Source organism: Sebastes umbrosus, chromosome 22, assembly GCF_015220745.1.
Source record: "Sebastes umbrosus isolate fSebUmb1 chromosome 22, fSebUmb1.pri, whole genome shotgun sequence".
NCBI classification, from domain to species: Eukaryota; Metazoa; Chordata; class Actinopteri; order Perciformes; family Sebastidae; genus Sebastes; species Sebastes umbrosus.
In genome coordinates this window covers 15,200,805-15,228,664 of record NC_051290.1, presented here as the reverse complement: position 1 = coordinate 15,228,664, position 27,860 = coordinate 15,200,805, and the positions used below count along the sequence as shown (strand labels likewise).

At 38.8% G+C, this 27,860-nt stretch overlaps 1 protein-coding gene and 1 long non-coding RNA gene across 7 annotated transcripts; one reads left to right on the top strand and one right to left on the bottom strand.

Annotated features, from left to right (window-relative positions):
- The first annotated feature begins 1,600 nt into the window (after positions 1 to 1,600).
- Positions 1,601 to 27,708, top strand: LOC119481526 (transmembrane protein 272-like). 6 transcript variants are annotated; one of them, XR_005205207.1, is made up of 9 exons: positions 1,601 to 1,675; positions 20,518 to 20,603; positions 20,715 to 20,765; positions 20,878 to 21,084; positions 22,483 to 22,710; positions 25,878 to 25,955; positions 26,055 to 26,105; positions 26,192 to 26,374; positions 27,243 to 27,708. XR_005205207.1 is itself a non-coding variant. In XM_037758577.1 (6 exons), the coding sequence occupies exons 3-6, from the start codon at positions 25,892 to 25,894 to the stop codon at positions 27,419 to 27,421; spliced, it is 477 nt and encodes a 158-aa protein (XP_037614505.1). In that variant the 5' UTR covers positions 24,051 to 24,289; positions 25,496 to 25,560; positions 25,878 to 25,891; the 3' UTR covers positions 27,422 to 27,708. The 6 variants fall into 6 exon arrangements, 5 of the variants coding, with proteins under 5 accessions (XP_037614502.1, XP_037614507.1, XP_037614506.1 ...); XM_037758577.1 differs by lacking the exons at positions 1,601 to 1,675; positions 20,518 to 20,603; positions 20,715 to 20,765; positions 20,878 to 21,084; positions 22,483 to 22,710 and adding exons at positions 24,051 to 24,289; positions 25,496 to 25,560; XM_037758574.1 differs by lacking the exons at positions 25,878 to 25,955; positions 26,055 to 26,105; positions 26,192 to 26,374; positions 27,243 to 27,708 and having other exon boundaries at positions 22,483 to 23,430.
- On the bottom strand, positions 23,391 to 23,648 carry LOC119481527. Its single transcript, XR_005205208.1, has 2 exons — positions 23,508 to 23,648; positions 23,391 to 23,469 (listed from the first exon to the last, which is right to left on the bottom strand). It is a non-coding gene; the product is annotated as an uncharacterized LOC119481527 (long non-coding RNA).
- Positions 27,709 to 27,860: the final 152 nt, after the last annotated feature.

Sequence of the window (27,860 nt, the reverse complement as noted above, 5' to 3'; positions counted from 1 at the left end):
CACATGACCGGAGCACAGCCAATAGGAACGCTCTCTCAATGAAACGACCTGTGATTGGTCAAAGTCTCCCGTCACGGGCTAGATTTTCTAAAGCCTGAAAACAGAGCCATGATGAGGTGAAGATTACAATATGCTGAAAGGTTATTATGGACTTTTTGCCCAATGATGCCAAAATATACTGCCTACTGCCACTTTAAAGCACCATGTTTGGCCTCATTTGTTGGTATTTCCCAAACTCTTCAGCTTGTGACCGCTCCCTTGTGACACCTCATCACATGGCGTTAGTGTGGACATGAGGTTGAGCAGTTAAATAGAATTAAAAAACAATCCCTCTCAGATTGTTTTATTGTTTAATTCAGTCCAAAGGGGCTTATTGGTATGGGAAACATACCTTTACATTACCAAAGCAACTGTGAACTAAAAACAAATGCGGGTAAATTGTTGGCAGTTGCGGATAAAATGTGCAGCCATCTGCCACTTTGGCAGACGGGGAAAATGCTAGGGATGGGAATAGAGAAAGAACTGGTTCTTAATTGTCCAATTTCTTGGAATCTCATGTCTCTGTGATTATCGGTTCCTTTGCATTGATGCTTTCCCACAGTTACATACACACGCTGTATCATGTTCAGTTCAAATGTAATCTCGTAAAATTAAGTTTTGGCGAGAAACTTGAGTCAATCCAGTTGTTTGAAGGCGATGTTTCTCACAGTAATATAAAATAGATATGGGCTCCACGGCTCCACCATGAATTTTGTGAAACGTTCCACCCCTATGGTGCAGTGGTTGGCACTGTCACCTCACAGCAAGAGGGTCGCAGGTTGTGTGGAGTTTGCATGTTTTCTCCGGGTTCTCCGGTTTCCTCCCCCAGTCCAAAGACATGCAGGTTAGGTTAAGTGTTGACTTTAAATTGCCCGTAGGTGTGAATGTGAGCATGAATGGTTGTCGGTCTTTATGTGTCAGCCCTGTGATAGTCTGGCGACCTGTCCAGGGTGTACCCTGCCTTCGCCCAATGTCAGCTGGGATCGGCTCCAGCTTAAAAAGGTTTAAATCACCTCCAATTTCAGTCTTTTCTTGAGGAGATATAATCTGAACATGGCGATGTGCCCTATCAGAGCTTCCTACCACAGCACAGAACCTAACCTCAAACATTAATGAACTGGCAGCCAAGAAAAGATGCCAAACATCTGGCTCTGGCACATGTGCATAAAAGAAGATAAAATATGTTTTCTTTTTGCACATTATCCAATATCCTGTCTATCGTGTTTAATAAATGTTGACCCTGTTTGGCCCTCGACATAGTCACAGTTTTTAAAGTTGGCCCTCTCTGTGATTGAGTTTGACACCCCTGATCTAAGTTGTATTTTGTACTGCAACTATACTATGAACTATACTACAAGTGAATAGGTATACTGTTAGTTTAATAGTTATATACTTGTAGCCCACTTTTTAGTTCATAAAAGTACACTTTAAAGTACTCTCAGGTTAATAGTTTTTTATACTGCAATTATACTTGTATATACTTGTTAGAACACAACAGTTAATTTTACTATCAGCTGACCGTGTGAACGTCACTCTGGGAATGGGCACTCCCGAGAGGTGGAGGTTTGGCATGTCACAAGGAGCCTGTCAGAGTCACAGCAGCACACAGCGGGAAGGTAAACTGACTCCACTACAGGTGAGTGTCTGAGAGCTAAACAACTACTTTTCACGCATTAAATCACTACTTTCATATGTTGGTGTGTTAGCGGGGCGGGGCGGACAGTGTATCGTTTGGTCATTTGATTTTCCTTTCACAAAAGGATATTAAAATAAAAAAAATGAGTGTTTATTTGATTTTCATTTTAAAATACAAAAATTAAAATTGAAATACAAGATGTTTTTCTTTATCAGGGTCAAAAAGGGATGAACTAAACTTAAAAAGCGGATTGATTTTCTTTTTCTATTTCTAAAAACAAAAAATTAAGTCACTAAAAGACAGAAACGAAAAAAACAGCCGTTTTCTAATATTCTGCGTCCGGAAGTTGCGTAAGAGCGCGTATGAGGACGGTGCTGTGTAACTGAAGGTGATGGACATGGATCAGTACGTAGTTTTTCGAAACAATAAAAGAGTGTGTCTCAGGGAAGACGGCATGACTGCAGAAAAACTAACTTCGGTAAAGTTGTAAAGATATTGACAGATTCGAACTTCCCGGATCAATAACTCATAAACGAAACATTCTTAAAACAGAAATGACGGCTCTTTCTAACCGTAGTAAGGTAGACAACGAGCTACAGCCTCATGTTGACACGGTTATCTCTGTCAGCACTGTTGCCATGTTGAGAGCCGTGCGGAGGCATTAGAAATGCTCCCAATTTTGCATTTAGCACCTTTAACATTACATAACAGAGGTGTAAACGTCACTACTAATCTTGAAACATACTTTTGTTATACCATGCTGGAGTAGAGTTCACAGTGGGAATGTTTAACTGAGTCAGAGATACGGCGGGGAAATGACACAACATAGGAGGTTTTTTTAAAAACCTAAAAGATTCTGGGCTTTTGAGAAAACATTTGCGGCTGGAGCCCAGAAACCACCATCCTGCTCCGCCCCTGTTCATGTCACTACATCCGATGTAATCATATTTTCAGTCTGTGCTGGACACTAAAAACTAATTGAATTTAGGCTGGGACTAACCCTTGATTAAATCACTGTAATGAGCAGCCACATGCATGTATGGGGTGTCTGTGCTTTGTTCCCGGTCCTTAAAAACTCACTATGTCTTCAACTTGTGTTTAACACAAATTAGGAGTACTGCTGTATCTGTGCAAACATATAACATCTTAGTGACTCTGAGGGGAAGTAGTGTGTCACAATCGTATGCATACTTCATGCAACAAGTACGTACTTTGTAAGGGCAAAAAGTATGTGATTTGGAATGCAGCCTAGGTGTGGCGTTTGAAAGAAGTGAGCATTCAAGAGGCATCAGGGGTCTAATGACAGATGCTTTCCAGTTGCATTATGGGAAATGAAGTGTTATCCAAAAAGGAGTCTTTGACTGTTTACGAATGGGTGAAGTCAACTTAGATTAATTCAGTAAAAGCAAAATCTCGTCATCTTATGTTTACATTCCTCTTAAAACCTTTGTTTTCTTCTTGTCGTCTGGCTGATGAAGACGTCAGCTTTCAGCATGCAGACTTTTAACAATGTGGACAACTTCAGTCTATATTTGTCTCAGTTCTTAATCTTCCTCTGTAGGTCAGAGTCCTCATTACTGATCATGTCAAACGGCAGATTTATTCGACACATCCAAGACCCTCCTCAACCCCCAAAAACCGGTACTAGGTGAGATCAACTGAATCATTCCTGTCATAGTTTGCTTTTGCTTAGATTAAGAACAGAAAAGAGGCTGTACGTGTCTGTGCTTTCATCTAAATTCATGCTTTCTTCTTGCAGGATGGTCAGAGTGCTTTTTTTGGGCCATAGCCATCGCTCAGATTGCAATCGGTGAGTGAGCGATTCACATTTTATTCTTGTGGTTTGTTTCACTTAAATGTTATAGTATTTTAAATTCAGTATTTTTCTGCTCTGGTGGATAGATTAAATAGATTAAATAGGACATATCTCCTGTTGTCCCCCATGTGTCCAACAGGTGTGATATATCTGGATGACTGTCCCCGGCAGCCCTACATCCCCATCTATCTGATAGTGGTGGGAGTCTTTGGCCTGGTGCTGTCGATGCTCTTCTGCCTGTTTAGCGCAACAAAGCCCGAAGACCGCATCTCCGACCCGATCATTCCACTCTGCGCGGCCTGGAAATTTTTGATCTGCCTCTTCCTCTTCTCCTGGTTTATTTCTGGTGAGTTTAAATGGCGGTGGGCTGACGAGTGAGCTCACAGGAGGGACACACGACCAAAGATCAGCCTCTTTGACATTGGGTGCATACCAAAGCTCTCAATTGCATCCACGTTTCCCTCACTTGCGTCTTTTCCTTGTGTCTTAGTCCCTTCCACCAGGGAAGCATGGAGGAGAGAGGAAACTAAGGCCTATGGAAAGGAGACTTGGTCATGGGTCTTGGCGTATGGGGTATAACACATGCGCAGTGTAACTGAAGCTGTGGTTGTGCTGCAATTGGCCTTGGAGGAAACGAGGAAATATGGGTGCATCCCAAAGCTCTTAATTGCATCCCCGTTTCCCTCACTTGCGACTTTAAGGAAACCATGCGAGGAGAGAGGATACGAGGAAATACATTTTAAGAGAAATGAGATGTTGTTTCCTCTGAAGTATCACGTGAATCGATGTCTGTTTCTGATCACAGCTGGATCAGCTGTCAGTCGGTTTTAACAGCTGTAGAGACTTTAGATGGAGTTTGTGTCTGAACTGTACTAATACTAATAAAGACACACAGTTATTCTCAGTGGCAGAGCAGCAGTGTTTCTCTCTGTAGCCTGTTACCTGTTTAACAAACACCTGCACATGAATAACAGCTGCAGTCCGTATTTCTACTGTGGACTGAGTCCTGCTTAGAGGACCAGGAACCATCTCTACTGGCACAGTACCTTTATATTATTTATTCATTATTAGCATCTGTATTTATTGATATTCTGATTGTGAATTCATTATTTAATAACCCAGAATATGACACTGGACATTGTGTATTAGGCTGAATGTTTGAGGGAAAATGTAAATGATGTAACTCATATCAAACCCGATGTTCAGGAATTATCAGCCTCATGTGACTGAATGGAAATGAGGATAAATGATGTAAAAGGTGTTTGTTGCTGACAGTCAGACTTTCCTTCTCTCTCTGACTTTAATGGTATCATTAATAAAAGTTAACGGTATGATAAAATGTCTGTTCTTTATGAGTTAATTTGGCATTGTTCTTACTTTTTTTTTTTTACTTTAATGCTCATGTTTGTTGATTATTTGTGTCAGGAAACACAGTAAAGTCTAACCAATCATACTCCACATCTTCCCCATCATGCACTTTAATAGAAAATGATTTCTTATACATCATGAGCATGTATAAAGTACTTTATCTTAGAGTCTATGAAAAGTACTAAAAGATAAATGCGGAATCATTGGAGTTTATATAAGACAGAAATTGAAAACAAGCATCAAGTGAACTGTCTCTACTCTTCAGATGTCAATACATCCATAGCCGTCAGGGAGGAGATACACCGAGGAGACACTCTCACACACAGAAAGGACTTTGTGATTTTTTACATGTGCAGATTTCTCTTTAAACTTAAATCATTTTAGTTTTAGTGCATTTCTTTCATGGATATTCAGCTGAAAAAAAACAATTTAAAACCCTACTGTTTGTTTTTTTAGCTTGTTTAGTCATTATATTACATTTATGACCCACTGGTTACCAAACTGGTAGTCCTGGCCCACATGAAGGGTCGACATAGCTGCACGGGGGCCACGAGGCCTTCTTGGTTTTAAATGGTGGAAATAGGGCTGTCCCGAATACCATTTTTTGGGCTTTGAAGCTCTGGTGAGAAATATTCAAAGCTATTCGAAGCTTTGCAGCGCTGTCTGTCTCCATCTCCATCTCCCCTGTTTCAGTGCCCGGGGCAGTACCACTATACTGTACACACACACGCACCTCTACACACAACAAACAGCGATATCTGTATGAGAATAACTACTAATAATTAGTGCTGAATAAGAATAATGAATAATGTTGTGGGATTATTCCTATTTTCATGGGCTATTTTGGGATTTATACATTATTATTACATATTAAAAAAAATGATTCAAAAATAAAGCATTCAAATAGTGATTTGGAAGTTGAATACCATGGCAATGGTCGAAGCTTCGAAGCATTCACCTCCCACTCCCACCTGCCTCTCATTCCTTCATTAGTCACAGGTAATAAATCCGCCTCCTTCCCCTCTGTCTTTGCCACATTGTCTGTTGTGGAGCACACACCTTAGCCCCTTTTTGTTTACACCTGTCTGACCTTTCTTGGTTTTAGCTTACTTTGCACTGATTTGAAAAACTGCTAAAGTAAACGTATAATTATCTCAAACTGCTCTGTGTCTTGCGCAAACAGATCTGGATTTCATCCATACGTAATAGATTTCACCTTACTGCATATTATCTGCCTGAGCAGCTCTGACCCAACTCATTTTAGTGTGATGCATTCCCTGCAAGCAGCAAAAATATGTTAAAAGTTCAGTTTATTTAAGTCAGATTCCCCTTTTATATATAATAATTTAATGGATAAAGGAGAGAGTTAAAGAAAGTGGAAAGTTGAATTATGTATACCTTCCCAAAAAGATTTAAAGGGGACATATCATGAAAAACTTTCTTTTTCAGTGCTTGTGCACATCCATTTGGGTATCTGGAGTGCCTACCAACCCACAAACCGTGAAATAAGACAACCCAGTCAGTTTATTGTAAGCTGCCTAGATCATAAAACATGTGATTCAACAAGCCATTCAGATTCGGATCCCCTTCCTATGTCACATACATGTCATTTTTATAAAACGGTCACTATATCGTGACAGTAGTACATGAAACTGGAAACCTGAAAAAAATGATGTGCCGCTGTGTCCTCCGGTGCTCCTAACGTCATCTGCAAGATTTCACTTACCGGAGGAAAACAAGCAGTAAGAGCTGATCTGAGGTCCTGCCTGTCCAGCTGCCGTCTATGAGAGCCGGCTGTCAATCACTCGCGAACTCTGACCAAACAGACAAACTAGGCAGCACTGATCAAATATGAATCAATATTACGATGTAATATTTACAATGTTACTCAAATGTTTTCAGAATCATCTTGTAGTGCATGGTTTAGCTGTAAAATGAGAAAGTTTGTGACGCCACCGCCATTGTGAAATCTGGTGAAGGAACGCCAAGTTCCGGTCACATGACCGGAGCACAGCCAATAGGAATGCTCTCTCTCTGAAATGACCTGTGATTGGTCAAAGTCTCCCGTCATGTAAAGCCTGAAAACAGAGCCAAGATGAGGTGCAGAAGTCCAGTTTTCTCTCAGAACACTTGAATTACAATACGCCAAAAATATACTGCCTACTGCCACTTTAAAGCACCATGTTTGGCCTCATTTGTTGGTATTTCCCAAACTCTTCAGCTTGTGACCGCTCCCTTGTGACACCTCATCACATGGCGTTAGTGTGGACATGAGGTTGAGCAGTTAAATAAAAATAAAAAAACAATCCCTCTCAGATTGTTTTATTGTTTAATTCAGTCCAAAGGGGCTTATTGGTATGGGAAACATATGTTTACATTACCAAAGCAACTGTGAACTAAAAACAAAAATCTTGTCCCCTCTCTAGGTTACATGGTGGAGAGGATGCCGTGTTGCTCAGGTTCTATCTATTTAGCGACGCCGGGACATCTCCTAGATCCATCTTTTCATGTACTGTATGTTCACATTATAGGTGTATTTTTTATTTTGTCATATGGATTGTCTATGTTGTATTTTCATTATACTCTGTACACACGACATCTATTGCACGTCTGTCCGTCCTAGAAGAGGGATCTCTCCTCTGTTGCTCTTACTGAGGTTTCTTCCTCATCCGATGAGAGGGCAGCACTGTAAAGGACAGAGGGTGTCGTATGCTGTACAGATTGTAAAGCCCTCTGAGGCAAACTTGTGATCTGTGATATTGGGCTATACAGATACAATTGACTTGACTTTAATTGAAAGAGCTTTTAGATGCTCCCCAAAGGGGAAAATGTGTAGTATTTCACAAGGAAGTAAAAGTAAAGCTTATAAGATTAAAACAAATAAATAAACATAGACATGTATGATATATTATGCTATCCCCTTAAATTATCTTGACCCCAGGTTGGGAATCACTACTCTAAACTTCCACATTTTTATCATGAACTTTTGTTTTTTTTCAACCCATGTTGGTGAAGAAATATCCGTGGTGGAAAGAATTACATTTACTCAATTTTGATATACTTGTACTTTACTTGAGTATCTCAGTTTTAAGCAAAGTCTTATACTTCTACTCCACATTTCACAGGGAAATATTGCAATTTTTACCCCACTACATTTATCTGACAGCTACTTTTCAGATTCAAATTTTACACAGAAAACCTATAATGGAGTTTCTAAAATGATATAGGCCTATTGTTAAAGGTTGAACTACCGAAATATTATACAACGTAGGCAGGGTCTGAAATAAGCATCCGCCAACCGCCAAATGCAGGTAAATTGTTGGCAGTTGTGGATAAAATTGGCAGGAAAACGCTAGGGATGGGAATAGAGAAAGAACTGGTTCTTAATTGTCCAATTTCTTGGAATCTCATGTCTCTGTTATTATCGGTTCCTTTGTATTGATGCTTTCCCACAGTTACATACACACGCTGTATCATGTTTCAGTTCAAATGTAATCTCGTAAAATTAAGTTTTTGGCGAGAAACTTGAGTCAATCCAGTTGTTTGAAGGCGATGTTCTCACAGTAATATAAAATAGATATGGGCTGCATGGTGGTGCAGTGGTTGGCACTGTCGCCTCACAGCAAGAGGGTTGCAGGTTCAAACCCGGTTTGGGGTCCTTCTGTGTGGAGTTTGCATGTTCTCCCTGTGTTAGTGTGGGTTCTCTCCGGGTTCTCCGGTTTCCTCCCACAGTCCAAAGACACGCAGGTTAGGTTAATTGTTGACTCTAAATTGCCCGTAGGTGTGAATGTGAGCGTGAATGTGTCAGCCCTGTGATAGTCTGGCGACCTGTCCAGGGTGTACACCGCCTTCACCCAATGTCAGCTGGGATCTGCTCCAGCACCCCCCGCAACCTTGAATAGACAGATAGGATGGATGGATAAAATAGACATTAGAGAGAGAACTAGAAAAAACAAGTGCTGGGGGGGTCTGAGGACCATAGTGAGGTTGAGTGAGTTTATATAAGACAGAAATTAAAAACAAGCATCAAGTGAACTGTCTCTACCCTTCAGATATCAATACATCCATAGCCGTCAGGGAGGAGATACACCGAGGAGACACTCTCACACACAGAAAGGACTTAACAATAACAGATTTCTCTTGAAATGTAAATAATCTTAGTTTTAGTGCATTTGTTTCATAGATATTCAGCTGAAAAATAACAATTTAAAACCCAACTGTTTTTTTTTTTTTAGCTTGTTTAATCATTATATTACATTTATGACCCACTGGTTGCCAAACTGGTAGTCCTGGCCCACATGAAGGGTCGACATAGCTGCACGGGGGACACGAGGCCTTCTTGGTTTTAAATGGTGGAAATAGGGCTGTCCCGAATACCATTTTTTGGGGCTTTGAAGCTCCGGTGAGACATATTCAAAGCTATTCGAAGCTTTGCAGCGCTGTCTGTCTCCATCTCCATCTCCCCTGTTTCAGTGCCCAGGGCAGTACCACTATACTGTACACACACACGCACCTCTACACACAACAAACAGCGATATCTGTATGAGAATAACTACTAATAATTAGTGCTGAATAAGACTAATGAATAATGTTGTGGGATTATTCCTATTTTCATGGGCTATTTTGGGATTTATACATTATTATAACATATTAAAAAAAATGATTCAAAAATAAAGCATTCAAATAGTGATTTGGAAGTTGAATACCATGGCAATGGTCGAAGCTTCGAAGCATTCACCTCCCACTCCCACCTGCCTCTCATTCCTTCATTAGTCACAGGTAATAAATCCGCCTCCTTCCCCTCTTTCTTTGCCACATTGTCTGTTGTGGAGCACACACCATAGCCCCTTTTTGTTTACACCTGTCTGACCTTTCTTGGTTTTAGCTTACTTTGCACTGATTTGAAAAACTGCTAAAGTAAATGTATAATTATCTTAAACTACTCTGTGTCTTGCGCAAACAGATCTGGATTTCATCCATACGTAATAGATTTCACCTTACTGCATATTATCTGCCTGAGCAGCTCTGACCCAACTCATTTTAGTGTGATGCATTCCCTGCAAGCAGCAAAAATATGTTAAAAGTTCAGTTTATTTAAGTCAGATTCCCCTTTTATATATAATAATTTAATGGATAAAGGAGAGAGTTAAAGAAAGTGGAAAGTTGAATTATGTATACCTTCCCAAAAAGATTTAAAGGGGACATATCATGAAAAACTTTCTTTTTCAGTGCTTGTGCACATCCATTTGGGTATCTGGAGTGCCTACCAACCCACAAACCGTGAAATAAGACAACCCAGTCAGTTTATTGTAAGCTGCCTAGATCATAAAACATGTGATTCAACAAGCCATTCAGATTCGGATCCCCTTCCTATGTCACATACATGTCATTTTTATAAAACGGTCACTATATCGTGACAGTAGTACATAAAACTGGAAACCTGAAAAAAATGATGTGCCGCTGTGTCCTCCGGTGCTCCTAACGTCATCTGCAAGATTTCACTTACCGGAGGAAAACAAGCAGTAAGAGCTGATCTGAGGTCTGCTGTCCAGCTGCCGTCTATGAGAGCCGGCTGTCAATCACTCGCGAACTCCGACCAAACAGACAAACTAGGCAGCACTGATCAAATATGAATCAATATTACGATGTAATATTTACAATGTTACTCAAATGTTTTCAGAATCATCTTGTAGTGCATGGTTTAGCTGTAAAATGAGAAAGTTTGTGACGCCACCGCCATTGTGAAATCTGGTGAAGGAACGCCAAGTTCCGGTCACATGACCGGAGCACAGCCAATAGGAATGCTCTCTCTCTGAAATGACCTGTGATTGGTCAAAGTCTCCCGTCATGTAAAGCCTGAAAACAGAGCCAAGATGAGGTGCAGAAGTCCAGTTTTCTTTCAGAACACTTGAATTACAATACGCCAAAAATATACTGCCTACTGCCACTTTAAAGCACCATGTTTGGCCTCATTTGTTGGTATTTCCCAAACTCTTCAGCTTGTGACCGCTCCCTTGTGACACCTCATCACATGGCGTTAGTGTGGACATGAGGTTGAGCAGTTAAATAAAAATAAAAAAACAATCCCTCTCAGATTGTTTTATTGTTTAATCCAGCCATGTGATGTTGTGTTAGTCTGCCCGGTGAAGCTAATTCTTTGCCTCCATTCTGTTATTATTTGTGTTACAGCAGGTGTTGTATCTTACATACCTTCCTCCCACCTGAATGTTCTCTCCAGACTGCAATTTGCCTCATGAAGTTGTAGTAACATGTGTTGGCCACTAGATGTTCATCTATATCTGCTAGAGACATAGTCTTCAACTTGAACCCTTTCACAGTGTGTTTTCAGTTCATGAAAGTTCCACCCTCTCGTATCACTTCTGGTTGCAAAAAAAACAAGATGGCGACGGCAAAAGTGCCAAACTCAAGTCTTCAAACCGTAGTCCACAAACCAATGGGTGACGTTACAGTGACTACAACCACTTCTTATATACAGTATATGGTCGTAGCAGGCTGTCATCATCTCTTCAAAAACTGTTCAAAACAAGAAATGGCTGCTGACTTCTGAAAGTTGAAAATATACGGTTAGTGGACATTTTAGCGTTAACAACCAAAACAGGAGTCAAACTGTATGCACTGAAGATGACACATGAAAACACAGAAATTTTTTTTTTTTTTTAACAACAGACCAAATTTTACAATATTTTATTAAGTTGAATACATTTATATACTGTATAGGCTATAGGGTAAATCATGTCTGTGAATTGCATTAAATAGTTACACAATGTATTTATTCTCTTGTGTGTCTTTTTTGTCTAGGTAATGAGTGGATATTCCCTATTTACCAGCCCAACTACAACAAGAACACAACAAACGTGGATCCGTACTGCGACAAGTTAGTCTATATGTTTGCCCTCTGGCTCACCATCAGTATCTGCATCGTGGTGGGTCTGGTCCTGATCATCGTCTGCTACATCATCGTCAAAAACTACCTGTGTGACAACTAGAGACCAACGCACCAATGAGGTGATGGGACGCATCTCATGAGGCTGCACACCATGAGCTGTTAATATTAATTGAAGCTAACAGCATAATTTCGGGAGCAGGACCACGCCATTGTATTCCGCTCCCCTCCCTCCCATCCCATTCTTCTCTCCTCTTCTCCTCATCTCTTCGTAGGGTCCTTGAGGGGGTCCGTCGTGCCCGGGCGCTACGGAGGATCCTCAATTGAAGCTCCCCAAACCGCATCCGACAAACCACAAGCATCATGTGTGTTTTCGTTCAATAAAATCATTAAATCCTACCTTGTAGAGTGTGTGGTCCTTGCTAGTGAATGGTTCATACACTGCAACGCAAGACTAATATGCCTCATCAAAAACACCTATCATGTCTCGTAGTGGCACTTCTAGTTGCACAGCCTTCGTTTTGATACATGCTTAACTCCACGATGCTGTAGGTTTTAACACTGTAAGTCTTTCGTCAATGCTGAGCCTTTTCTAGCTCCTGTTTGTAGGAATTTTCTCTCACTTCCTGTCCAAACGATACATGAGATACATGTTGAACCAGGAGTTGGGCTTAAACTTGATACAGAGTACAGGATAATATGATAAAATGTCTGTTCTTTATGAGTTAATTTGGCATTGTTCTTACTTTTTTTTTTTTACTTTAATGCTCATGTTTGTTGATAATTTGTGTCAGGAAACACAGTAAAGTTTAACCAATCATACTCCACATCTTCCCCATCATGCACTTTAATAGAAAATGATTTCTTATACATCATGAGCATGTATAAAGTACTTTATGATACCTAATGCAGTGGTATGTTTCCAGGGAGAACCAACATTATTGATGTTTCCCTTTTTGAGCTCCACTATGTAACATTTAATCACAACACTAAACTTTGATGACTACCAACTATTAAGATTACATACAGCATGTTAACCGTTATTCAATCAAAGATATGTCGTATTTTGTCACCTGAAACATCAATTAAAAGAGAAAATGATGTGGAAATGTGATGTATGGGAACTCTAAGAAACAGGAAATGTATTTCTGTTAAGAAAAGCTCAAACCGACCACAAGACGTGCTTTACCTCATCTAGAGCAACACTCAACACTTGTATCGCTGATCTCACCAAGTAATCAAAAGGGGAAATCATGATGTTGTCTATTAGCTTGAACTATAGGAACCATGATGAAGGAAATGCAACATCTATATAAGAGTGAAAGCTGCTGATGTTAAAACCTGGAAACGTCAGAGCAGGTGATTCCACTCAGTAGATGATGAGTGCAAAAGGACATCCACCCAAACAGGCCTCATAATATATTTATCAGTTACAAAGCAGCAGATCCAACACAAGAAAATAGTTTCAGGCAACATAGAGCAAATAAATAAATATTGCTATTCCAATTTTCTTCTTCCCAGCTTGTAATTAGGACTTTTTAACTCTCCGTCCCTTCCGCATGCTCAGCTGTGATTTACCTCCCACTCCCACCTGCCTCTCATTCCCTCATTAGTCACTCAGTAGGTTATATATCTACCTCGTTTCCCTCTTTCTTTGCCACATTGTCTGTTGTGGAGCACACACCTTAGCCCCTCTTTGTTTTTACCTGTCTGACATTTGTTTGGTTTTGTTTATTTTGCACTGATTTGAAAAACTGCCCAAATAAACTCATTCTTATCTCCGACTGCTCTGTCTTGAGTCTTGCAGTTGAGCAGTCAGATCTGGATTCACACAGAGATAAGAAGACTCTATATTTGGATAATTTCATCCATACATGATAGATTTCATCTTACTGCATATTATCTACCTGAGCAGCTCTGACCCAACTAATTTTAGTGTGATGCATTCCCTGCAAGCAGCAAAAAAATGTTAAAGATTTCCCTTTTATATATAATACTTTAATGGATAAAGGAGAGAGTTAAAGAAAGTGGAAAGTTGAATTATGTTGAGGTACATATCATGGACATATCATGAAACACTTTCTTTTTCAGTGCTTGTGCACATACATTTGGGTATCTGGAGATCCTACCAACCCACAAACTGTGAAATAAGACAACCCAGTCAGTTTATTATAAGTTGCCTAGATCATAAAACATGTGATTCAACAAACCATTCAGATTTGGATCCCCTTCCTATGTCACATGTAGGCTCATCTTAAAGAGACAGGCTCTAAAAACGGACAGAGGGTGAAATACAGGTATATTCAGACAGACACTATGAGAAAAATGTGTTTTGTTGAACATTAAAGCATGTAAACGTGTTCTAGTAGAAACCCAAAATACAAGTAAGGACCTGAAAATTAGCATGATATGTCCCTTTAAAATTATTCTTATAGAGGACTGCACATTTTAAAGACATATTTAAGGAACGCTTTAACTTTAGCATTCAGCTCAGAGAGATTGTTGCAACACAGCAGGTTTGCATTCCTGCACAATCAATTTTGCTGAATTCAGATGGCTACTTGTCTTCACCTGATTAGACTAAAAGGCTCAAATCAGTAGTCAGACAATGTGCACTATTGAAGTGCACCCTAATAGTGAATGTTTGAGCGTAGATGGAAATGTTTTCGGTTTGAAGTTTTCATTGCAAGCAGCCCAAGAATCAATAGATATTGTGTTTGTCTAACCTTAAAATCACACTCACAGTAAAAAGAGAAAAATAAGACAAAAAAGAGCATGAACATTTACAAAATATTTTCCATATTTTCTACCTATTTGATTATATGGAGATTATTGAGAACATTACAGCAGCTGATACCACTCAGGAAAGTGATCCTGCATAGCCACCACTGCATGTGGCCACACCTCTGTTCCAATGCAAACTATACAAAGTTACGATAAAAGGCTCTTTCAGCCTTTATCTCTCCTCACAGTATTTGCTTATCCTGCGCCTGCTATATTTGAGTGCTGCTTCTGAAAGTCATGTTTAAAGCACCATGTTTGGCCTCAGTTGTTGGTATTTCCCAACCTTTCCCAAGCTTGTGACTGCTCCCTTGTGACACCTCATCACATGGCCTTAGTGTAGACATGAGGTTGAGCAGTTAAATAAAATAATAATAACAAAAAAGTCCCTCTCAGATTGTTTCATTTAAATATCTTTTAAATGCTTTTAAATATGCAGTATTTCACAAGAAAGTAAAAGTAAAGCTTACATAAAAGTCAGAAACAATAAACATAGTTTGGTCTAACAGACATGTATGATTTTTTTATGTTATCCCCTTTAATTATCTTATCACTGCTCTAAACATCCACATTTTTATCATAAATGTGACTTTTAGTATATGGATGACAGATCCATGTTGGTGAAGAAATATCAGTGGTGCACATGTGGAATTTGCACATTGGTTTACTCCCTCATTTCACTTTATTTTAAACCAAAATTGTAACTTGAACACTTTTATATTCTGTATATTGTAGGTAAATGAATTCAATACCTCTTCGGACTAAATTGGCCCGCTTTTTAGTTTATAAAAGTATAATTTTAAGTGTAAAAACAGTCAACTTTGATTACACAACTTGTTTACATCTAAGTTGTATTTTGTACTGCAATTAAAATATACTACAAGTGAATAGGTATACTGTTAGTTTAAAGTACTCTCAGTTTAATAGCTTTTTATACTGCAAGTACACTTGTATATACGTGTAGCTCACTTTTTAGATTATGAAAGTACACTTTGTATACTTTAACTTATAGTACTTAGCCAAGGATTTATGTATTACATAAAAAGACTTGCTCCTTTTGCTATTTGACTTGATGTTTTGTGATTTCTCACATGCCAATTCTTGCTGAATTGAAGTAAATTCATATCAAAATATTAGCTCAAAAACGCTCACACACTTTAATAGGCTACTCTATCAAAAAGTAAACATAACTACAAGCCAAGTAAACCTTTACTTAGGCCTATAAGGCAAGAATACTTAATTATACTTTTCTTAAGTATATCTCGATCAAAAGATTAAGTACAAGTCTAAGCCAGGTATGCTTTACTATATACTTGACTGTATAAGCTAAATATACTTAAGTATGTCTCTCACAAGTACATATAAAAACTAAACTTACTCAACCCGTCAGTCTCTAGGTCTTCATCCTCCTAAATTCCTCACTAGTAGAGGTCAATTTTCCATAAGATTTAGGGGAACCAAATTATGGAGTAGCTTTTCACATCTATCAATAAACTGTTCATCTGTCAAATGTTTCAAAAGTCGCTTAAAGGGTTATTATTTAATTGCTGTTTTGTAATTGCTTTTCCCCATGTTGTCCATGTATCTGTTTTTATGTTTTTAATTTTTTCCGACTCACAATGTTGTTTGGTTACAATTACCCAGAAATCATTGTAGATATTTAAATCAATATCCTCCTCACAAACACTAACCATACACTTCCACACAACACACACACACACTTGTCTTTTTTGATATATTTACTGTATTGTTATTGTTGTTATATATCTTCTCCTAATTGTTTGTTATCACTATTATGTAGTCATATTATTTCTTTATATTAATCTTGTCTCTAGGTGGAGGCTTCAGATAAGCCCAGTGGTTTTTTTTGTGCCTCTTCCTGCACTGTATATTATTCATTTATTTATTTTGTTATGTTGTATAGTCTTAAATTGTGCAGAATATATAAACACTAAACAAATAAACAATAAGCTGAAAGTATACTCTCTTATTTTAAGTTTAAAATAAGTACACTAATAGCACATTTGAATAAACTTCTCTTTGGTAAAGGTGATCAGCTGACCGCGTGACCGCCGCTCTGGGAATGCGCGCTCCCGAGAGGTGGAGGTTTGGCATCTCACGAGGAGTCTGTCAATGTCATAGTAGCACACAGCTGGAAGGTTACCTAACTCCACTACAGGTGAGTGAGAGCTAAACTACTACTTTTCACGCATTAAACCACTACTTCCACACTCTGCGCGGTTCTAGTTGTAGTTCAAAGCCGTGTTCAGACACCAGAAGTCAGCTTTATGTCGGTGTGTTTGATGGACGAGGCGAGGCGCACAACATTCAGCTTAAAATCCAGCATAAGGCGAGGCCGCTGCTATCTGTTCTGGTTTGACAACATTTGTTTTGCATGTGCCAAAGTCTCATACATGTGTTGCAACTTGCTTTTTGGAACTGAAGTGGAGCTTTTTTTTTTGTCTAGTTCTTCTCCTAAATGTGCCTCATTTCCTTCTGTTTTAATGTTGCATTTAATGAGTTGTTTCCTGTTGCTGCTGTTGCTATTATTATAGGCTGTTATTGGTCAGACTGGCTTTCTTGGGAATGCAGTCTCTTGGCTGTTAATTGAAAGGCTATTCTTTCTTCACACATGTATTGTATGTGTGCAAACTGTGTTTTGAATGCACACTGTGCGCCATGCCATGTCCAGGGGCAGAGCAAGATGTTGTAAAGCTGTCAGGGCTCAGCCCAAACCTGGGGGGGGAAGTTTTTTTTTTCTTCCCATTTCTGGCAGCTAGCAGGGTTGGGACAATACACCTATCTCCTCATTCAATACTATCACGATACTCGGGTGCCGATTCGATATGTATTCTACAAGAATTGCGATTCAATATTACAATTTATTTCGATTTTTGTTAACTTTTTTTTTTTTATTTTGTTTTTCCTTTATTTGATTTTACTCAGATATTTACATAAACATACTTAATTAGATACAAATATGAAGTGAACCAACTTTTCCACTTTTTACAATGAAATTATAGAACACACAAATAGAATATGAGGGTGCTTTTCATGTGAAATAAGATAAAATAAATAATAATAATAATTAAAAAAAAATTACATTTAGAAAAAAAGAAAAATTTAACAAAAGAAGGTCATTTTGGGGAAATATACTCTTTTCACTCCTTCCAAATTTCCTCAAATTTAGTTTCTTGAAGCCTCGTTGAGAAAGTAATTCTTTCCATTACAAATATTTCATAAATTACATCATACCAGTTCTCCAATGATGGTGTATCTGATTAAAGCCATTTCTTAGTAATTGCTTTTCTAGCAGCTACACTCAATATTCCAAATAGGTATTTCGTTTTAATATTTGTAGATGTTGAAAGTAGAAGACCAAACAGGAGTTCGTCAGACTTAAAAACTTTTGTTTGTACCAAATATAGTAACTCATTTTGTGTAAAGATTTTTGTTAACTATTTTAACACTAGATCATACACTTTTAGGCACTTCTACTTTAAAATTACTTTAAAATACTTTAAAAATATCAAAATTGATACAATAAAAATGTTTGATTTTAAGCATGTATGTAGTCAGAGATGTTCTGAAGTCAAATATATCAGTCATTGTCAGGCATTATTCATTTTTTTCCAGCAACCCAAAAATCAAAGAATAAAGACATTTCTACGGAGCCCATTCATAGTGCACTTCTTCCAATCATTCCTGACAGTCCACGCATTGCTGATGTACGATGCCCCCCTAGATGATGTACTTTGGTAAAGTTGGAAAGATGTTGACAGATTCAAACTTCCTGGCTCAATAACTCATAAACAAAATGTTGTTAAAACACAAACGACGGCTCTTTCTAACCGTAGTAAGGTAGACAACGAGCTACAGCCTAATTTAAATCACAACGAGCCATCCTCCGAGCTGGACACATAACAATGGTCTCTATGTGCAGCCGGCTGTGAGACGAGTGGTCAGGGACTGTCTACAAAGTGCAATGCCGAAAAGAGATGCTATTAAAATGTTCAATAACTTCACTATTATACAGTGTAGTACCATCAACATTACTTCACACACCAATGATCTCCTCATGGTTGTACTACAACACTTAGTTTGGAAAAATGTGCTTTTGCATAATTTTGGTGAATTTTTAATGGGAAAATATTCAATAACTTCACTTTTATAAAGTGTAGTGCTATCAAAATGTCTTAATTAGTTTAATAAGTATAATAGGGAAGAGACCATTGATGTGTGAAGTGATTTTGGTGGTACTACACTGCAAAATACTGAAGTTATTGAATATTTCCAACTTTACCGAAGTACATTAGCAATGCATGGACTGTCAGGAATGATTGGAAGAAGTGCGCTATGAAGTAACTCGTTCCCTCGAAACGAGTTACTAACTTGAGGGAACGACTTAGTAATAATTTATATTTGACTTCAGGACATCTCTGATTACATACATGCTGAAAATCAAACATTTTTACTGCATCAATTTAGATATTTTCCAAAGTAAAAGTCCCTAGAAGTGTATGATTCAACTTTTTCCCATGGTCTAGTGTTAAAAAAGTTAACAAAAATCGCAATAAATTGTAATGTTGAATCGCAATTCTTGTAGAGTACATATCGAATCGGCACCTAAGTATCGTGATAGTATTGAATCTGGAGATATAAGTGTATCGTCCCAGCCCCTGATAGCTGCCGGAAATGGGGAAAAAAAAAACTCCCCCCAGGTTTGGCTGAGCCCTGACTGCTTACAACATCTTGCTTTGCCCCAGGACATGAATGGCGCACAGTGTGCATTCAAGACAAAGTTTATGTTCACACACATACAATGCATGTGTGAAGGAAGAATAGCCTTTCAATTAACAGCCAAGAGGTTTGACTGCATTCCCAAGAAAGCCAGTCTGACCAACAGCCTATAATAGCAACAGCAACAACAGGAAACAACAGCCTGTGCACTAAATACTACATTAAAACAGAAGAAGTGCACTATGAAGTAACTCGTTCCCTCAGGTTACTAACTCGAAGGAACGACTTAGTTCCATTTGTTAACACCTTATTTTGTGAACTGGACGTAGTCACACGTGTATCCTTCCGCTAACTTCTCCAAGTCCGTCGCTAGCTCTGAGCTCCCCCCCCCCCCCCTTAGCTCTGTTCTCTTTATACATCCATGGTCAGCTCCATCGGGGCTGTTTGAATGCATTTAACATAAATGTCAGTATATGAGAGACGGAGGTGAAATGACACAACATAGAAGTTTTTTTTAAAAACCTAAAAGATTCGAGGCTTTTGAGAAAACATTCGGGGCTGGAGCCCCAGAAATCACCATCCTGCTCCGCCCCTGTTCATGCCACTACATTTGATGTAATCATATTTACAGTCTGTGCTGGACACTTAGGAGTTGCATGAAAACTAAATTGAATTTAGGCTGGTACTGACCCTTGATTAAATCACTGTAATGAGCAGCCACATGCATGTATGAGGTGTCTGTGCTTTGTTCCCGGTCCTTAAAAACTCACTATGTCTTCAACTTGTGTTTAACACAGATAAGGAGTACCACTCTAACTGTGCAAACATATAATATCTTAGTGACTCTGAGGGGAAGTATTGTGTCACAATCGTATGCATACTGCGTGCAACAGTACATACTTTTGTAAGGGCAAAAAGTATGTGATTTGGAATGCAGCCTAGGTGTGGCGTTTGAAAGCAGCGTGAGCATTTAAGAGGCATCAGGGGTCTAATGACAGATGATTTCCAGTTGCATTATGAGAAATGAAGTGCAATCCAAAAAGGAGTCTTTGACTGTTTACAAATGGGTGAAGTCAACTTAGATTAATTCATTAAAAGCAAAATCTCGTCATCTTATGTTTACATTCCTCTTAAAACCTTTGTTTACACTTTGTTATCTTCTTGTCGTCTGGCTGATGATGACGTCAGCTTTCAGCGTGCAGACTTTTAACAGTTCTTAATCTTCCTCCGTAGGTCAGAGTTCTCATTACTGATAATGTCAAACAGTGGCCTTATCCAACACATCCGCAACCCTCCTACACCGCCAACACCGGTACTAGGTGAGATCAACTGATTCATTCCTGTCATAGATTGATTTTGCTTAGATTAAGAACAGAAAAGAAGCTGTACGTGTCTGTGCTTTCATCTAAATTCATGCTTTCTTCTTACAGGATGTTCAAAGATTTTTTTTTGTGTCATGCCCATCGCTCAGATCGCAATCGGTGAGTGAGCAGTTCACATTAACATTTTATTCATGTTGTTTGTTTCACTTAAATGTTATAATATTTTAAATTCAGTATTCAGCATTTCAGTATCTCCTGTTGTGCCCAACAGGTGCGGTACATCTGGATGACTGTCCGCGACAGCACTACATCCCCATCTATCTGATAGTGGTGGGAGTCTTTGGCCTGATGCTGGGGGTGCTCTCCTGCCTGCCCTGCACCAAAACTCCCGAAGACGGCACCTCCAGCCCGATCAGTCGACTCTGCACGGCCTGGAACTCGTTGATAACTTTCTTCCTCTCCTGCTGGTTTATTGCTGGTGAGTTTAAACGGCGGAGGGCTGACGAATGAGCTCTAAGGAGGGACACACGACCAAAGATAGTGCAAGTGACATCGAGCCTATTTGATGTTTTACCATGGTAAAGGGAAATACTTGTTTGCGATTGTTTCTGGTTGGCAGGTGCCTGTTTCAATTGTCTGTTAGGATGCTTAAAACTAGATGTACTAATAAACACCGAGGTAACCATAGCAGCGACACTCAGATATCCAGCCATGTGATGTTATGTTAGTCTCCCCGGTGAAACTTATCTAACTTTTAAACAATAGATAAGGATTTTCACACAGCCTACTTTTTTCTCTGATAAATGGCTGAGGTGTACGTGTCATTACTCACTACAAGGTGTCCTGTTACAAGAAAATAATCGACTCAATTGAGGAATGATAATTCTTTGCCTCCATTCTGTTATTATTTTTGTTACAGCAGGTGTTATGTCTTACATACCTTCCTCCTACCTGGATGTTCTCCAGACTGCAATTTGCCTCATGAAGTTGTAGTAACATGTGTTGGCCACTAGATGTCCATCTATGTCTGCTAGAGATCTCCTCCCTTTTTAAATTGACACAGCTACACACCAGGGTTATTATAGTACACTAAATCTGAAACTAAAACGAAAATAAGCAATGAAAAATATTTTAGTAAACTGACTAAACTAAATAAGAACTATATCCTTTAAGAAAAACTAAACAAACGATATTGCCTGGGTAAAAAAAACGAGTAAAAATGAACGTAAATTCATTTCAGCTTTAGATTTTTTTTAGTTATGATATCACTCCTGAAAAATGGACTAAACTGCTACTACTACTACTAAACTAAATATATAAAAACTATTACTAACGCTTTCTGAAAAACTGAAACTAAACTAAAACTAACCGTTTCTGAAAAACTGAAACTAAACCAGCAAACACACTCTGAAAACCATTTAAAACAAAACTACAACAAACCTCTTAGGTGAACATGTAAAATAATTTTTTTAAAATTGTACAACCTCAGTGATGCTATGGAAAGGAAACACAGGGCTCAGCCTGTTATCCTTCAGTCCTCTAAACATCACAGCTTAAGTAACCAGTCCAATTAAGCTCAGTATACATAATTTGATGCATAATTTGGGCTGAATTTCACTTGGATTTCTTCTTAAATAAATGACACTGTTGCGGCACTTCTCATGTCATGTGATCTCTCTATCAGCACTAAAAAAAAAAAAAAAATATTGAAAAAAGGAAAGAAAAAATGTATTCATCCCTCCGGGTCTGAAAAGTGAAGCCAATGCTGAAGTGTCTTAAACTTGCATTCTTTCTAATAGCCAGCAGGGGGCGACTCCTCTGGTTGCAAAAAGAAGTCGGATTGTTTGTGATTGATTGTGTTTCTTTTTTTGTCTAGGTAATGTGTGGATATACTCTATTTACCAGCCCAACTACAACAAGAACACAACAAATACGGATCCGTACTGCGACAGGACACTCTACCTGTTTGCCTTCTGGACCACCACGTTAGTCTACATCCTGCTGGGTCTGTTCCTGGTCGGCGGCTGCTGCGTCCTCGTCTGCTTCTTCCTGTGTGGCAGAGCCGACGCAGACGACGACATCTAGAGACAAACGAACCAATGAGGTGACGGGACGCATCTCATGAGGCTGCACACCATGAGCTGTTAATATTAATGGTTCATACACTGCAACGCAAGACTAATATGCCTCATCTAAACACCTATCATGTCTCGTAGTGGCACTTCTAGTTGCCAGCCTTCGTTTAGATACATGCTTAACTCCACGATGCTGTAGATTTTAACACTGTAAGTTTTCTCCTCAATGCTGAGCCTTTTCTACCTCCTGTTTGTAGGAATTTTCAGTCACTTTCTGTCCAAAAGATACATGAGATACATGTTGAACCAGGAGTTGGGCTTAAACGTGATACAGAGTACAGGATAATATGATAAAATGTCTGTTCTTTATGAGTTAATTTGGCATTGTTGTTACTTTATTTTTTTACTTTAATGCTCACGTTTGTTGATAATTTGTTTCAGGAAACACAGTCAAGTTTAACCACTCATATCTTCCCCATCATGCACTTCAATAGACAATGATTTCTTAAACATCTTTAGCATGTATAAAATACTTTATGATACCTAATGCAGTGGTATGTTTCCAGGGGGAACCAACATTTTTGATGTTTCCCTTTTTGATCTCCACTATGTAACATTTAATCACAACACTAAACTATGATGACTACCAACTATTAAGATTACATATAGCATGTTAACCGTTATTCAATCAAAGATATGTAGTATTTTGTCACCTGAAAAATCAATTAAAAGAGAAAGTATTGTGGAAATGTGATGTATGGGAACTCTAAGAAACAGGAAATGTATTTCTGTTGAGAAGTTATTTCTTACAAACCGACCACAAGACGTGCTTTGCCTCATGTAGAACAACACTCAGGTTAATAAGATAGAGAGAAATAAGAGGAAGTTGTCTCTTCATAAAACTAAAATAGCTCTATTATATAGCAAAAGGCGAAATCATTATGTCGTCTGTCTATTAGCTTGAACTATAGGAACCACGATGAAGGAAATGCAACATCTACATAAAAGTGAAAGCTGCTGATGTTAAAACCTGGAAACTTCAGAGCAGGTGATTCCACTCAGTAGATGATGAGTGCAAAAGGACATCCACCCAAACAGGCCTCATAATATGTTTATCAGTTACAGAGCAGCAGATCCAACATAAGAAAATAGTTTCAGGCAACATAGAGCAAATAAATAAATATTGCTATTCCAATTTTCTTCTTCCCAGCTTGTAATTAGGACTTTTTAACTCTCTGTCCCTTCCTCATGCTCAGCTGTGATTTACCTCCCACTCCCACCTGCCTCTCATTCCCTCAGTAGTCACCCAGTAGGTTATATATCTACCTCGTTTCCCTCTTTCTTTGCCACATAGTCCACATAGGAGCTTTGTTTGGTTTTGTTTACTTTGCACTGTTTTGAAAAACTGCCCCAGTAAACTCACTCTTATCTCCGACTGCTCTGTCTTGAGTCTTGCAGTTGAGCAAACAGATCTGGATTCACACAGAGATAAGAAGACTCTATATTTGGATAATTTCGCTTTGTCGGATCCCTTTGTGTCACTTTCCAGTCGCAATAAACACATGCTTAACGTTGTGAATGAAACAAAAACACTTGCTTATATATCAAGTAACAAAACCACCTAGTTAGGTTAAAGAAAAAACATCATGGTTGGGTTTAAAATCACTACTTTTGTAAAGTCAAAATGTGACTTGATGTGAACACGAGACACAAACAAACAGATGACTAAAAGTGAAACTTGATGCACGGGACACAAACAGCGGTTTCCTGGATGAAAGTCCAGTGTTGTTGACGAAACTCATTTTAGTGTGATGCATTCCCTTGCAAGCAATAAAAATATGTCACCAGTTAAGCTTATTTAAGTCAAATTTCCCTTTTATATATAGTACTTTTATGGATAAAGGAGAGCTTTAAAGAAAGTGGGAAGTTGAATTCTGTTGAGCTACCTTCCCCAAAAAGATTTAAAGGGGACATATCATGAAAAACTCTCAGTGCTTGTGAACATACATTTAGGTATCTGGAGTGCCTACCAACCCACAGACTGTGAAATAAGACAACCCAATCAGTTTTTTGTGGGCCAGATCAGAAAACGTTATTCAACAGGCCATTCAGATTTGGCTCCCCTTTCTATGTCACATGCAGGCTCATTAGAACATACTGCCCACAGTTTGAGAACTACCTTTGCAAAGTAGTGATGTGACGTTCGCAAACGATCTGAATCTATGAGCGGCTCTGTGGTACGAACAAAGGAAACCGAGTCGTACTTGCAAGTGCACTTCCGTTTCTCTTCTCGTGCCAAAACAGCCAATCAGAGCGACTTTTCTCACCGACGGGCTCCGCTGCAGATTCAACATGCTGAATCGGCCAAAAAGCCTCCAACACGGGCAGACTAGTGCCGACAGTGCGCGACGCAAGGCAAAAACTAGGGGCGACAGACGCACACCGACTGCCCGAAATTGGCCAACGTTCGTGTGCAGGGCCTTAATGTTTACAATGCGGATCATTGACATTAGTAATGGCAATATGAGTAATTGTGCTGCTAAAGCATGTAAACATGTTCTAGTAGAAACCCAAAACACAAGTATGAACCTGAAAATGAGCATACTTCCCCTTTTAAGTTGTAAGAAGACATAAAACAATGGGATTGATTAGTAAAAACAGGATATAGAGTCTATGAAAACTATAAAAAGATAAATGCGGAATCATGGGAGTTTACATAATACAGAAACTGAAAACAAAACAAAACAGGAAGTTGAGACCACACGTCACATGAAGTCTTTATCACGCCTCAAGTGAACTGTCTCTACTCTTCAGATGTCAATACATCCATAGCCGTCAGGGAGGAGCTACACCGAGGAGACACTCTCACACACAGAAAGGTAGAACATGACTCTTATGGTTGTGATTTTTTTACATGTGCAGATTTTTCTTTAAACTTAAATAATATTTATTTTGGTGTATTTGTGTCTTTGATTTTCAGCTGAAAAAAACAATGTAAAACCTGTTTCTTTTTCTTTTTTTTAAGCTTTTTTAGTCATATTAGATCCATGCTAACTATTCTTGCTGATAGAGGAAGAAGGCTACAGTACGTACGTTAGTGGAGCAATTTCACCACTATAGTTTGAATGAAGACTTCTTGTGAAATGTCCCATCAGATTTGAGCATACAGACTGCTGACGTGTCTCTCTTCTCCTAGATTTATCATACACAATGGCAGAGAGTGACGTATATCAAAGCATCCGCACCCCTCCTAAACCTCCAGGAGTAATAATAGGTGAGAGATAGTGATGTGGAAAGGTCATGCACACTTGTATTTATATTAAATCAAACTCACCACATATATATATAAAACATCCTGTCTGTCTTCCCTCAGGATGTACCCAGGTGATTATGGGTTTAATGCCCATTGCTCAGCTAGTAGTAGGTAAGTGAAGCTGTTTCAATTGTGGATTGCTGTCAATAAAATGAAGTACATAAAGCAGGTGAAGTGATACACCTTGTGTCCTACAGGAGCAATGTACCAACATGACTGCCCGAGGCAGCCCTACATCCCCATCTATCTGCTGGTGATGGGAATCGTCTCCCTGGCGCTGAATGTGCTCTCCATCCTGCCCTGCTGCGCCAACTTTGGGAATCAGAGCAAGGGCTGGGGCTGCTTAGTGTCTCTCTTCTTCTTCTGCTGGTTCATCGCTGGTAAGCTATAAAAACTGGAACTGTAGTCAAATGACCCACTGGTTCCCAACCTGGGGGTCCCAATCCCCCACTAGGGGTCACTAAAGCGTCACAAGGCCTTCTTGATTTTAAGGGGTGTGAGACAACATTTAAAAACAATATATATGTACAGTTGGTCTATTACAGTAGCAGTTATTGCATTCACCATTTGGGTTAATTGTACAGTTTATCAGTTGTACTTTTATTGTTATACATTGAATATAATGTTAAATATCCATGAAATATGTCACTTAGTGAGGGTTCGTCAGTTTACTCCATGATAGAAAAGGGGTCCCTTAAGATCCCACAGATCATTGCACTAACACAGGCAGTTAAAGCTCCACTAATCAATACTACTCAGTCAAAGGACACTGTGTGACGTGAAAGATGTTGCCTACAACTTTTTAGCTTCTTTTAGCCTTTCGTTTTATGGCCTTGTCCGCAAAACCAAACTGTATAACTATTTACTATAAATGGCCAGTTCCTTGACACAAGTGTCTCTAACTGACATAGCTGTTGTTTAAAGCTGTTGTAATTTGTATTTTTTTTTATCTAAACAATGTAGCAATGGTGTCTTTAGCGTCTTTCAGCCCATTATTTTGGTTTTGTGATATGCAACTTTAATTGTTCACTCTCTCAACTTTGATAAACGCACTGCATTCTACCTGCAACCAAACAGCAAGGTTAGCGACTAACTGGTGAACACGGTCGAGCATTTAGCAACTAAAGAGCCAAATATTTCCCTCTGGAGTTGGTGGAGACCAAAGCAGAGCTAGAAGAAGAGTTACCATTGGACAGAAAATAGGTTCACTTCCGTGAAAAGTAATTATTCTCTTTGGCTTCTTTTTAGGTAATGTGTGGATTTACTCCATCTATGAACCCAACTACAACAACACAATATCCAGCATGGATACCTACTGCAACAAGACCCTCTACCTGTTTGCCTTCTGGACCACCAACCTCTTCTACATCCTACTCGGTTTCATCCTTTTCTCTAGCTGCTGCTCTGCTCTGTGCTGCAATGATTAAAAGAAAAACAACCCAACACACGTGTAGAGTGGTTGGCGGATGTAATTGCAATATTAATCTGTGATTTCATGAGTGTTTGATGCACATTTTGACATCAGATTTTTTTAATGTAAAACACTGGAAAGAAATCTTTAAATCACCTCAAGCACCAGCCTCACATCTTTTATTTGTTATGCATCTTTTATCACAGAAATATTATAATTTACATACAAATTTCAATATAATATTGTATGTTTACTTCATGAAATTTATAACTTTTCACAACAGTAAATGTTTGAGTACTACTATGCCTAAATAAAACACAATCTGAAGATGGGGCTTATTTCAATTACTTTATATACCAGCTTCACAATATATCTTCATTTATTAGTTGATTTATATTTTGTATTAATATTTTAAATCTGCTATCAAACAAATGTAGTGGAGCAAAAAGTACAAT

Coding starts and splice junctions, on each gene's coding strand:
- LOC119481526 (XM_037758574.1), top strand. CDS start 20,540: ATGTCAAACAGTGGCCTTATCCAACACATCCGCAACCCTCCTACACCG. Junction 20,766..20,877: donor CATCGCTCAGATCGCAATCG/GTGAGTGAGCAG, acceptor TGTGCCCAACAG/GTGCGGTACATCTGGATGAC. Junction 21,085..22,482: donor CTCCTGCTGGTTTATTGCTG/GTGAGTTTAAAC, acceptor TTTTTTGTCTAG/GTAATGTGTGGATATACTCT.